Source organism: Myotis brandtii, unplaced genomic scaffold (genome assembly GCF_000412655.1).
Source record: "Myotis brandtii unplaced genomic scaffold, ASM41265v1 scaffold251, whole genome shotgun sequence".
NCBI classification, from domain to species: domain Eukaryota; kingdom Metazoa; phylum Chordata; class Mammalia; order Chiroptera; family Vespertilionidae; genus Myotis; species Myotis brandtii.
The window spans coordinates 279,382-290,500 of record NW_005359516.1 but is presented as its reverse complement, the minus strand read 5'-3'; the positions used below and the strand labels follow the sequence as shown (position 1 = coordinate 290,500).

General features: G+C 56.3%; 1 protein-coding gene across 1 annotated transcript in view; it reads right to left on the bottom strand.

Annotated features, from left to right (window-relative positions):
- Positions 1 to 3,957: 3,957 nt before the first annotated feature.
- FBXO41 (F-box protein 41) overlaps positions 3,958 to 11,119 on the bottom strand; it is a gene marked incomplete at its 5' end in the record, with an annotated part of 9,303 nt that continues 2,141 nt past the window's right edge. Inside the window, 9 exons of the mRNA XM_014540917.1 lie at positions 3,958 to 4,853; positions 4,998 to 5,113; positions 6,400 to 6,558; positions 6,731 to 6,849; positions 8,543 to 8,638; positions 8,807 to 8,959; positions 9,093 to 9,208; positions 9,476 to 9,717; positions 10,557 to 10,986. Coding sequence (XP_014396403.1) covers positions 4,791 to 4,853; positions 4,998 to 5,113; positions 6,400 to 6,558; positions 6,731 to 6,849; positions 8,543 to 8,638; positions 8,807 to 8,959; positions 9,093 to 9,208; positions 9,476 to 9,717; positions 10,557 to 10,986 — 1,494 coding nt within the window. The remainder of the gene's footprint in view (positions 4,854 to 4,997; positions 5,114 to 6,399; positions 6,559 to 6,730; positions 6,850 to 8,542; positions 8,639 to 8,806; positions 8,960 to 9,092; positions 9,209 to 9,475; positions 9,718 to 10,556; positions 10,987 to 11,119) is intronic.

The following is an 11,119-nucleotide window of genomic DNA, read 5'->3' as shown; positions in this document are numbered from 1 at the left end:
GTGCTCATCTACTTATTTGATGCTAGAGCCACACAGTTTAAAGTATAAACACCTGTTGGTTTTTCTGATTTTTAATATTTCATACCTGAGTAATCAAATCGGTGGGGCGACCCCATTGGGTAAAATAGGGAAGTTGAAGCCAGACCATGTTGGGCAATTTGGTGTCTCCCTCGGGCTGAAGCCTGACTGGCTGATCAGAGCCTCCTGAGGATGTGGCCAGGCCAGTGAGGGACTGGGCAGTGCCTGCTGCTCCTGCTGTGCTTGTGCTGGAGTCGTCCTTAAAGGTGGTCTCTCTTGGCTGAGGCAGAAATGGCCCCAGGGCTTGCTGTCCACATACAGACACCGAGAGGGAGGGAGCTGTGGCAGGGGCAGTCACCTGCGTGGCCTGCTCCAATGACGTCTGCAGTCCCGAGACAGGTCTTCTGATGCTTCATTCACCCCGTTGATGCCGTTCTGGTCACCCACCTCTTTCCTGCTTCAGTGCACTTCAGCTGCAGAAAGGCTTGGTGACACAGACCGACAAATATGGCCACCTACCATTTATTGCCCTGAGGCAGATATTCCAGTTTCACCATCTTTTATTGGATACAAAGCCATAAATTTTCTGATGCCTGTGTGAGTCCTCTTAAATACATACACTCAGGTACATTCAGCAAAGGGCATCTATGGGTGACATGGAGCAAAGTGCTGGGATGGTGATGCCTGGTGTGGCAGAGAAGTGGGGCCACTGAAGGCCCCTGGGGACTGGAGGTACAGGCACCACTTAAGAAACAAAATCGAAAAATGCTCTCCACTCCTCTGCCTGATGTGCTTGGGGTGGGGGAAGCCACCCTCTCACGGCTCAGGCCCATTGCAGCCTGGCTGTGCAGGGAAGGCAGGGCGTGGGTCAGTTGTGGAGGTCTCCACCAGCAGTGCCCACTAGAGCCAAGCCTACTCATGCCAGCCAGGAGGCAAGCCTGGGTCACCTCAGGCCTCTGAGTTGAGTGCAAGACCCCTGCCAGGGCAGAGCTGAGGCTGGAAGGCCAAGGCCAAGCCTCCCTGGGGCCATGCCAGTGGTGGCAGGTGAGGCTGGGCCTCATGTGGGGAAGCCTGCCTGATTGTCAGGGCGGTCTTGGGACTGGCCCGGTTCCCAGGGGTTGGGGAGGGAATAGGAGCTGGCTGCCTTAGTTGGCCCTGGTATTCTGATTTCTGATCTCCACCCAATCCTACACCTTATTCTCAGGCAAGGGCTGCAGAACACCACACTTGTCCAGGAATAAATACATATACACGATACACAGCAATATATACAGAAATGCAGGCCTGGGACAAGGCTGGGTGAGCAAGCATGGCCAGCAGGGCTAGAGACATGTGCCAGGCCCCTTGGGGAGAGAAGTAACACTCACCAGGGGTGACATGCTAGGACAGATCCCATCAGTTTGAGTCCTCTGAGCACAAGGGCCCTGCACCCACTCACCATATCTCCTGTTATCACCCCAAGTCCAGCAGGAACTGGGTCTTTGGCACCGATAGTCACTCTGTTAAGGTCTTCCATTTAGCGCCTTAGAAGGACTAGGATGTGGGCAGCTCCCACTTACGGCCCAAAGGACTAGAGGCAGGACCCAAAGACAAAGGACGGAGCCAAACCTTGGAGCCGCAGACCTTAGGAAGGAGGCGGCTTTTCTTTTTTTTAGACAATTCCTGAGGGGCTGGCTCAAACTCCATACACTGGACTAGGAATACCTGAACTGCCTTGATCCTTCAATGGTCTCTCCTGGCAGTTAAAGCCATGGTTCTGGGCAGCCTGCTCCTCCCACTCTGGGATGCAGACATCTACAGCATCTCCTTTGTTCCCTGCCAGTGCAGAGGTGGCAGCCCAAATAAAGCATGACCAAACACTCAATCCAAGTACTCGGAGTCCCCAGGTGCTGGGTTCAGGCTGTATGGCAGGAAGGTGGCCCCACCTATGGGCCCCCTATACATGCCTGGGCCCCTGGAGCAGGCCCTGCCTTGGTTTGCTCTTTGAACCTCCTCTTTGCATCTTGTCAGGTGTGAGATAGGGGCGAGTGAAGGATGGCTGGGCCCTCCATCCATTCCCCGTCATCAGCCCTAGCTATAGGGTTGCCAAAGAACAAATGGAGCATTCCCACCAACAAAAGCTCCCCGCTTAGCAGCAGGGCTCACCCCCCTGAAGAGAAGCAAAAAATAGCATCGAGCTGGTGTGGGTAGAGGCCTGCAAACCTGCCAGTTCTCAGCCACGTACGTCTATTGGCCCTGGGGGCAGGTGTGCAATGGGACATACTATAACCCATGTTCCTGTTGACAGGGGCCTGGGCATGTACAATATATACTCCCATACATCCTTTGCGTGGCTGGACTTGGGGGGTTTTCTGGAAACAGCCAAACCCGTGAGAGGCAAACTTCCCCCCAGCAGGAGAGGGAGTCTTGTTCACTCTGCTGCCTGCAGTGCTGGTGGTGTGCAGGGCTGTCACACAAATGAACAAATGAGTGAATAAACCTACTACTGACATCAGTCCTTTCTCCCACTTCAGCTCACTGCCCGGGCAGACTTCCTTTCCCAGGGCTGATGCCGGGCATCCCGGTGGGCACCCACCCAGGGAGAAACTGCCCAGAGCCTGTATTCAGGGGCAGAGGCTTCCTGGGGCAGAAAAGGTCCCGGTAGGGCAGGCTCTGGCCAAGCAGGGCACCCCTTTGTGCTTTGTCCAGGAGACAGGGAGGGCAGCACCTCTGATCCTGGGGTCATGTGGAGCAGGGCTTTGGAGGGTGCAGTTGGAAGGCAGGACTGATGCACCTAGGACAGCAGGTCTAAGTAGACCTCCGCCTCCCTCTAGGCCAGCAGAGTTGTGCTTCTTCCCATGATTCCTGGGGACAGGGCTGAGGAGGAATCAATAAAGCCAGCTGCTCTGGAATGGAGATACCACACCGCCAAGGCTTCGTGCAGGACAGGACAGGGAGCTGCCAACATGACACCCTTGGTATTTGGGGTCTTCAAAGGGCAGGGCCAGAACAAGCCATGGGAGGAAAAGTCATCAACAATGGGAAGAGCCCGGAGAACTGGGTGTGGAGCCAGGGAAGCGGGGTGCACCGCTGAGTCTGTGGGGCCCAGCTCTGGAGGCCTCACTGCAGGGTAACCCAGGGCTGGCCCTTGATGTTCAAGCTAGGTTATAGCAGAAAGTTGGGTCCCTGGAAAGAACTGAGAAATTGGAGGAACCCTGCCCCAGCCCACCAGCTGCCTAGTGATTAGGGCTGAAAGCCAGTCCTGTGCAGGAGAGAAGGAAACCTTAAGATGAATCTAGGTGAATGAAAGAACTTTCCAAATGAAGGTTGGCAGGACCCACCTCAGCCACTGTGGGAGCTCTGAGGAGGAACTGGGAGACCTGAGTCTTAGTGCTGGGACCTGGTCCTGTGGGGACCGTGAGTGAAACCCCCACTTGCATCCATTCTGTGGCTTCTAAGCCAAGTGGCTCTGGCTTGGGCCTCAGAACTACCCCCAGGCAGAAAACTCCCAACCGAGCCCTTAGCCCATGGGACCAGTTCATTCTTAGCTCGATGGGCCTAGCTTCCTTAAAGGGCTACATCTTTAAGCAAGCTAGCCAGACAAGGAAGCAAACCAAACCAGCCTCCTCCCAGCCTCCCCCAGGCCCCCATACAGAGGTCAGCCAGTGACTGACTTCCTCCCACACAGCCTTGGGGATCCAAAGGCCATCAGAGTCCTGCCCAAGCACCTGCATTAGAAGGCCATTCCTGCTCTAGCCGGTTTGGTGCCGTGGATAGAGCATCGGACTGCAGACTGAAGGGTTCAGGGTTTGATTCCGGTCAAGGGCACATGCCTGGGTTGCAGGCTCAACCTCCCAGTAGGGGGCGTGCAGGAGGCAGCCATTCAATGGTTCTCCATCATTGATGTTTCTCTCTCTCCTTCTCCCTCTCTGAAATCAATAAAATATATTTAAAAAAAAAAAAAAAAGAAGGCCATTCCTTGAGGACGGGAACTGCTTCTCACAGGTGACTGGGTTAGGATTGCTGACAGGTATGGAAACATGCACCTTTTAGCTCAGAATTTAGCTCTTGTGTGTATGGGAAATGTGGTTATTGGGGGAGGGAGGTCTTGCCTATATCAATAGAAACTTTTTTCTCTTCCTGGCAATTTCCTCCTTTGGGAGAGATGGTTTCAATGTCCTGGGGAGAGAATATGGGTGAATGTTTTGCCCTTCCAAGCCCACTCCTGCTACCTCACCTCCGGCTGACACTTGCCCAGACTCCTCGGCCCGTGTGTTATCCTCAGAGAATGTGGACCCAGTCCCCGGTGGGCTGTCTGAAGGGTGCCCCACAGAGGGCGGGGACGGAGCAGGGCCAGGAGAAGAGCCCTCCTTACCAAGTCTGACCTGCCTGGGGCCTAGCAGAGGACCTGACGGGAGGCTGGGCCTCAAGAATGGAGGCCTGCCAGAGCAGCCAAGGGCCACTGGGTGGTTATTGCAGACCCTCAGGGGGAAGACACCAGGTGCTGGTGGTGACAGCTCCTCGCTGGCTGTGCCCAGAAAGCTGCTCCAGCTGGGGATTGGGTAGGGGCAGGGGGCAGCTTCTGTCCGAGCCCCTGCCCTGAAGAGACAGTTCCCAGGGTCAGGCCTGTTGTTCTGCTATCCCAGGAGAGGACAGGAAACCGTCAACCCCTTCCTGGAAGCCAGAGATGACACCAGGCCTCTGAAGGTCTAGTCCAAATCAGGGTCCCTCTGGAAGTCCAAAGAGAGTGCCCTGGGTGGGGCTGGCAGGGGCCCTGCCGCCCCTCACCCGGGTTAGCAGCCGCCTTCCACCTTGATGTGCAGGATCTTAGAGAAGCCGGGCCTCCGTCGCAGGGCCTGCAGAGCAAACCTGGGTTAGTTCTCCTCAGGGCCAAATCCTCAGGGTCACACAGGTGGGGCTTTCTTCACATCACAGACCCAAATCCCCAGCCCCAGCCTAGGGTCATGGGGTCTTGGGTGGCCTCAGAGCCAATTCCTCACCTGGAGTTTTGTCACCATGTCTTCAAACAGCTTCTGGGCCTCGGGACTGCTGGGCTCTTTGAAATAATCAGCAATCCCAATCTGGACCACAATGGACTTGAGGTTCCGGCAAATGCCTGGGAAAAGGTGGGTAAGATAGGAGCCCGAGTTTGGCCGGGCTGCCTCCTCTCCCATCACTAATGAAATCAGAACCTACTGAGAGGCAATCAAATGCCAGGCACTGAGATCATAACCAGGAGAGCAGACCCACACTGCCCCGGGGCTCAACCAGACAATGGGAGCAGGTGGAAGGTGACATCAGAGCAGAGGCTGCGGTGGACTCTGGGAGGATGAGTGGGCAACAGCTGTGCAGGAGCTCTGGGAACTTCCCTGGCAGAAGGGACAGTTGTGCTGTGGCCTGGGCATTTGGAAGTGAATTATAAAGACAGAGTAGCGGAAGTGAGGCTGATGGGTCTCGGCTGGAGCACAGAGGAGGGGAGACAGGGAGCAAACAAGTTGGGAGCTTAAGGGACCGAATGTTGCCATGAAGTCAGGAGAGGAGGAGCAGGAAGGTCAGGAGGCTGAGAGGGTCCTGAAGGTCATGATTTTGAAGGCTGAGCCGTTAGTTCTGGTGGTCAGTCCAAGGCAAGGCCATGAAGCTGAAGGGGAGGGAAGAAGAGGATCCTGGGAATAATAAGGTCAAAGAACCTTTGGTGCTCAGGACCTGAGGTCTTGCCGAGGGTCAAATGGTCTTGGATGATGGTCTCACTTTTGGGTGTGGGCAGCCCAAGCTGGGCACCCATGTCCTCTAAAAGGTGGAGGAATGACCGGAGACGGAGTGGATAGCTGGAGGGAGTGGGGCCAGAGGAGGCATGACTTGCAATCTATACCAGGGAAAGGAGTCTTCCCTCTGAACTGTCCTTGGAGGTTCACACACATCATCTCATTTAATCCTCTCATTCATTCTAGAAATTCAGCTTAGAAAATGGGGTACAGAACCCAGATGTATAGTAACCTGCCGGAAGCCACACAGCTAATAAGCAGTAGAGTCAGAATTGAGACCCAGGTCAGTCAAGCCCCAGAACCTATGCTCTTAACCTGCCTGCTCTCCTGCCTCTGCCCTTGGCTTGGAGGCTCACATAGGGGCCAATGCTGCTGCATAGCTCCTGTCTCCCAACATGGGTAGAGCACAGGGCAATAGATGTAGCTGAACTAAACTACTTGGGCCACATGTTAGAAGGCCTTGAATGCCACACCGGCCTCAGAAAGCATTGGTGGCAAAGCCAGGGCTAGAGCCCTGGTCAGTCTAACCCCAGCACTGTGCTTGCTGACCACGAGTGACAGGGAGCTGGTTATGCTACCTGCTGGCAAGGCATGGTAAGAGGTGACACTTGTACCCCACCCCGCATGCCCCATCACTCACTGTTGAAATGCAGCAGGGCTTTGGGGGTGACGGGGGTGGCCGTGAGCACCAGCATCTCCAGCCCTTTCAGGCCTTCCCGGCAGACCTCAGCCGCCACCTCCTGGGTGATCTCTGACACGTGGTCCAGCTCCAGGACCTGCAGCCTCATGCAGTTTCTTGCTAGGAAGAGGAAGAGGGGAGGTGCTGCTGACCGAACTCTCCAGGTTACCTCCCGCCCACCTGATGCTCCTGCTATCACCCAGGCTGCAGCCCAGAGCTCCTCTGAGATTTCAGTATCGCGTCCATGCCTGCATCCCACTAACCCCCACCCTAGCCCCAAGGAAAAACTTACCGAGTGATGCCAGGCCCTGCACCCCACAGCCGGCACCCCCAACCCCCAGGGCCCTGAGGTGGGGCCAACAGCGACCGATCATCTGCAGGCAACGATTACTGAAGCGCAAGGGCTGCTGGCTGGAGAATGGAGGGAAGGAAGGGCTGTCAGGAAAGCCGCTGGTTATATGACACCCCAAGTCTCATCCTCCTTTGGGATCACCTTCAGGCTCACCCTTGGGCAAGGGCCCCACCAATCACCCCAGCTGCTCAAGTCAGAAACCTGGGATCATCCCTGACTTCCCCTCCCTCATCTCCTGCCAAGGCCCATGGATTCCGATTCCTGAATAAGTCTTCAACCTACAGTTCAGACCATGATCAGTGTTCATCTGGATTATGACTAGACGACCTGCTGCTAAAGGTAAGCCAGTCATTCCTACATTCCCTCACTCAGTCATTCAACAAATGGTTGTAAGTATCTACTAAGCCAAGAACAACTGAGCTAGGCCCTGGGGATGTAGTGGTGACAGTACAGACATGGTCCCTGCCCTGAAGGAGCAGACAGTGGGGTGAAGAGGGGCACAAAGAATGTTACTTGTCTGATGTAACCCCATTTTTTAAGATCTAAAATCCCCAATCGCTTCCCAGCACTTTCTAGATAAAAAATGCAAAAACTAAGCCCCTTAGGCAAGGCCCTCCTGACCTTTTCTGTAAAAAAGCAATAAAATATATATTTTTTTAAAAATGCAAAAACTAAGCCCCTTAGGCAAGGCCTTCCTGACCTTTCCCCGACCTGCCTTTACACACTCACTGCTGGGCTCTGCCTACCACTCACACCAAACTGGCTGTTTCCCTGAACAAGCATCCCTCAAGTCCGCAGGCCGATGCTCTATCCGCTGAGCCAAACCGGTTTCGGCAAACCCCATTTTTTAAGATCTAAAATCCCCAATTGCTTCCCAGCACTTTCTAGATAAAAAATGCAAAAACTAAGCCCCTTAGGCAAGGCCTTCCTGACCTTTCCCCGACCTGCCTTTACACACTCACTGCTGGGCTCTGCCTACCACTCACACCAAACTGGCTGTTTCCCTGAACAATGCATCCCTCAACACTCGCCCAGGCCACAGACATCTGTCACACTCTTGGTACCACAGATGTGGAACGGACATTTCAGCCTCTGCTCTGAGAACCATGAGTCTCGTGGAGACTGAAATATAGAGAAACTGTTGCAAAGTGGGCCATAGCAGGGTAGGGACAAGGTGCAGTAGGAATGAAGGTAGGAGAGCAGTGACACATTCTCCCAGGGACGCTGGAGGGCTTGGGAGGAGTTGTCACGTGAAGAGAGGGCTTGGAGGTCAAGGTGCAGGGAGCAGAAAAGCCTGACATGTTCGAGGAGCTCCAAGGAAAGCCATGAGTGACACCACAGCCTGGACTCACCAACCACCAGCTCTTTTGTACATTTAATACACTGACCACCCTGAACTGCCTTTCACGTGCCAAACCAACCTCCCTAGTGTTCACGCCTCACTCACTGTGGGCCCTGTGGGCTTCATGGACACATCTCATTTGAGCCAGCAACAGTCCTAATAAGGTCAACAGATCCCTAATATCACCTTTACTTTGCAGGTTGAGAAACTGAAGCACAATTGGGTTGCCCAAAGTCATACTCTAGTAACCAGGACATGATGTTAAGCCTTGCTCCTAACACCTAAACACACAGATTGATGAATGCGAATCTGGTCTCCCCAACCAGACGATCGAGTGGGCCTAGATCTGCTCAGTCCTTAGCCGCAGACCCCACCCAACTCTGTCCCCTCCTCACCCAGCCAGGGCTCACCAGGGGTGAAGTGGCGCCACCTGGAGGGAGACTATCTCTCTGCAGCCTGCGCCCAGGGCCCAAATGACCTCATGGCCAACAGGATCTGTGGCGCTCCTGTTGAGAAGAGACAAAGCTGGGGCCACCCACTCTCCCTGGTGGCCTCTGCTCCCTTCCCTGGGACCACAGAGTTCTTGGGTCTCTGCCTGAAAGCCCTGGGAGAAGGGTATGCAGAGCAGAGCCCAGGGACCCCTCTTGGGGATGCTTCTGGTGGGATGGACCCACCTGTAGGTGACGGCCTGCAGAGCGCGGCAGTAGCAGCTGGCCAGCCAGAGCGAGCGGTCAGTGAGGATGTTGGGACAGTGGGAGATGCGCAGGATCAGCAGGTTGCCCCCCGCCGCCTTCAGCAGGGACTCCAGCCCTGCTTCCAGACAGCCCCTGGGGATGGCCAAGAGGTCAGGGAGAGGCTTGTGGCCCCCTCCTGCTCTGAGAAGCATCCCCACAGAATCCTAGGTCTATGGCCCAGGAGCACCCTCCCACCCACCCACACACCCACCCACCACGGCCTCACCGGGTGCTCCGGGCATACTCCTCCTTGCTTTCCTTCTTGCCCCGCTGCCGAGGCTTCAGGTTCTGCAGTGTCAGCGAGTGGGCCTGGGTGCACCACTGAGCCAGCATTGCCAAGAACTGCAGGGAGAGAGGGGTGACCGGGGGTGAGGGGTCTGAACTTGGTTGGCTGGAGGTGGACCAGCTCCAGGATAGGAGCTCCATGAGAGCATTTTAGGAAACCAGGCAAGAGTTGGGGGGTCTTGTAAGGACTGCAAGGACCAAACCTGGAGGGACCAGATGCTGGAAAGCGAGGGGATGGATGTGTGCGTGTGTGTGCGCGTGCGCGTGTGTGAGTTCACAGCAGGGATGAGTGGGAGGGCAGGGAGAGTGGGCAGAAACAGGTACCTTGGAACAGACTCGGGCATTCTCGAGCAGCACTCGCGTCCAGACAGCAGGGTGGCGGGCCACAAAGCGCCAGTCGCGGCAGACCTCGGCGGCATGCAGGAGGGTGCGGGTGTCCAAGTAGGTGAAGATGCAGAACAGGGCGGCTCGCATCTTGAGGATCTCTGGGCTGATGACCTCATTGGAACGTGAGGGGCTGCCCCTCTCTGCTCGCCGACCCCGCCCACTGCCTCCCTCAGAGCGGGCTGCACAATACCAAAGGGTCAAAGGTGAGTGTGGACAATACCCAAGGGTCAAAGGTGAGTGTGGAGGGTCAAAGGCCAGCAGGGCGATGTAAGGTAGGAGCTGCAGGAGGCCTGGGCATGGGGGACCCATGCTGGGGGACCAGTGCCTTGGGAGAAAGACAAGGGCCTCTGCATTCCTCTCTTCTGCGTCACCCCGCCCCTAATTTTGCAAATTAGAAAAGGTAGTCTTTCCTCAAGTAAATTATTTTTAAGATAATATGTCATCGCATAGTCTGAACTCACCCCCTAGATGAGGCAACTGAATCACGTTTGGAGAAGGAAAGGGTTTGGAGGGTTAGGGTATGGATGGACAGAAATGGGGCCTCTGGGAACAGAGGCAGGTGAGAGGCTGCCCAAAGCAGTCACAGGGGCAGCCCACACCCTGACCAGAGCCCTCTCACCTCCTGGCCCTGACCTGTCCGCGTATGTGCATGGCCTTATTTCTATAAGGGAAGGCACCCCTCCTCCAACTGCTTCAGGGGCCACAGAGTCCGGAGCCAACACCTAGCTACTCTCCTGTAAATGTCAGTGAACCCACCACATAAATGGAGCCCTTTTGGTGTGGCATCCTTGTGCACAACCCAACCAGAGTGCCCTGTGCTGCAGCACGCCCTGCTGCAGGAGTTCCTGCCCGGGCTGGCAGGGCGCTGGGTGGGAGTGTCGTTCTCACTGTGGGAAGTCTGGGCTGGGGAAAAAGAGGTGCAGGCGCCCAGGAGATGTGCTGCCTCAGCCCTGTGTCTTCTGAGAGGGCCTGCACCAGGGGAAAGCCTGGCCTCTCTGCCCACCCCCCTAGGACTCACCTGAGAGCCGGCAGCTGCTTACTGGCCCAGCCATAGCAGGCCCAGGGCGGGGGACGTCCGAGGGGCCCTCAGCCTCGGACTCGGTGGTTCGGGAGCCCACGTCCGAAATGTCACCCTCCTCGCCCTCCGTGCTGTGCCGGCGGGGTCTGCGCTGCCAGTTCTGAATGGCCTGGCGCCGCAGGCCTGAGCTTCGAGGGGCCTGAGCCCGCTCTGAGCCACCGTTGGCAGCCGGGGCCCGTGTGCCCACGCCCCCAGGGTTACTGTCCTCCGGGGCCCCTTCTTCTGGCCGGGGCAACTCCAGACTGTCACTGTCGTAGCAGCCTGAGCTCTGGGATGCAGCTGGGACGCGGCTGGAGGCCCTACGGTGGGGTGGAGCAGACGGTAAGGAGAAGGGAGAGGCACCAGGCCTGCCGAACTCCCCATCCCACCCCTAACGCTGGCCAAGGGCAACCCACCCACCCTACTTTCCAAGAGCCCCCTCTGAGTGTGGAAAGGCAGACGGACAGAGGGGACCCAAGGAGGATGGGGAGAGGGGAGACCAGCCATCCAGTGGGCCATGGTGA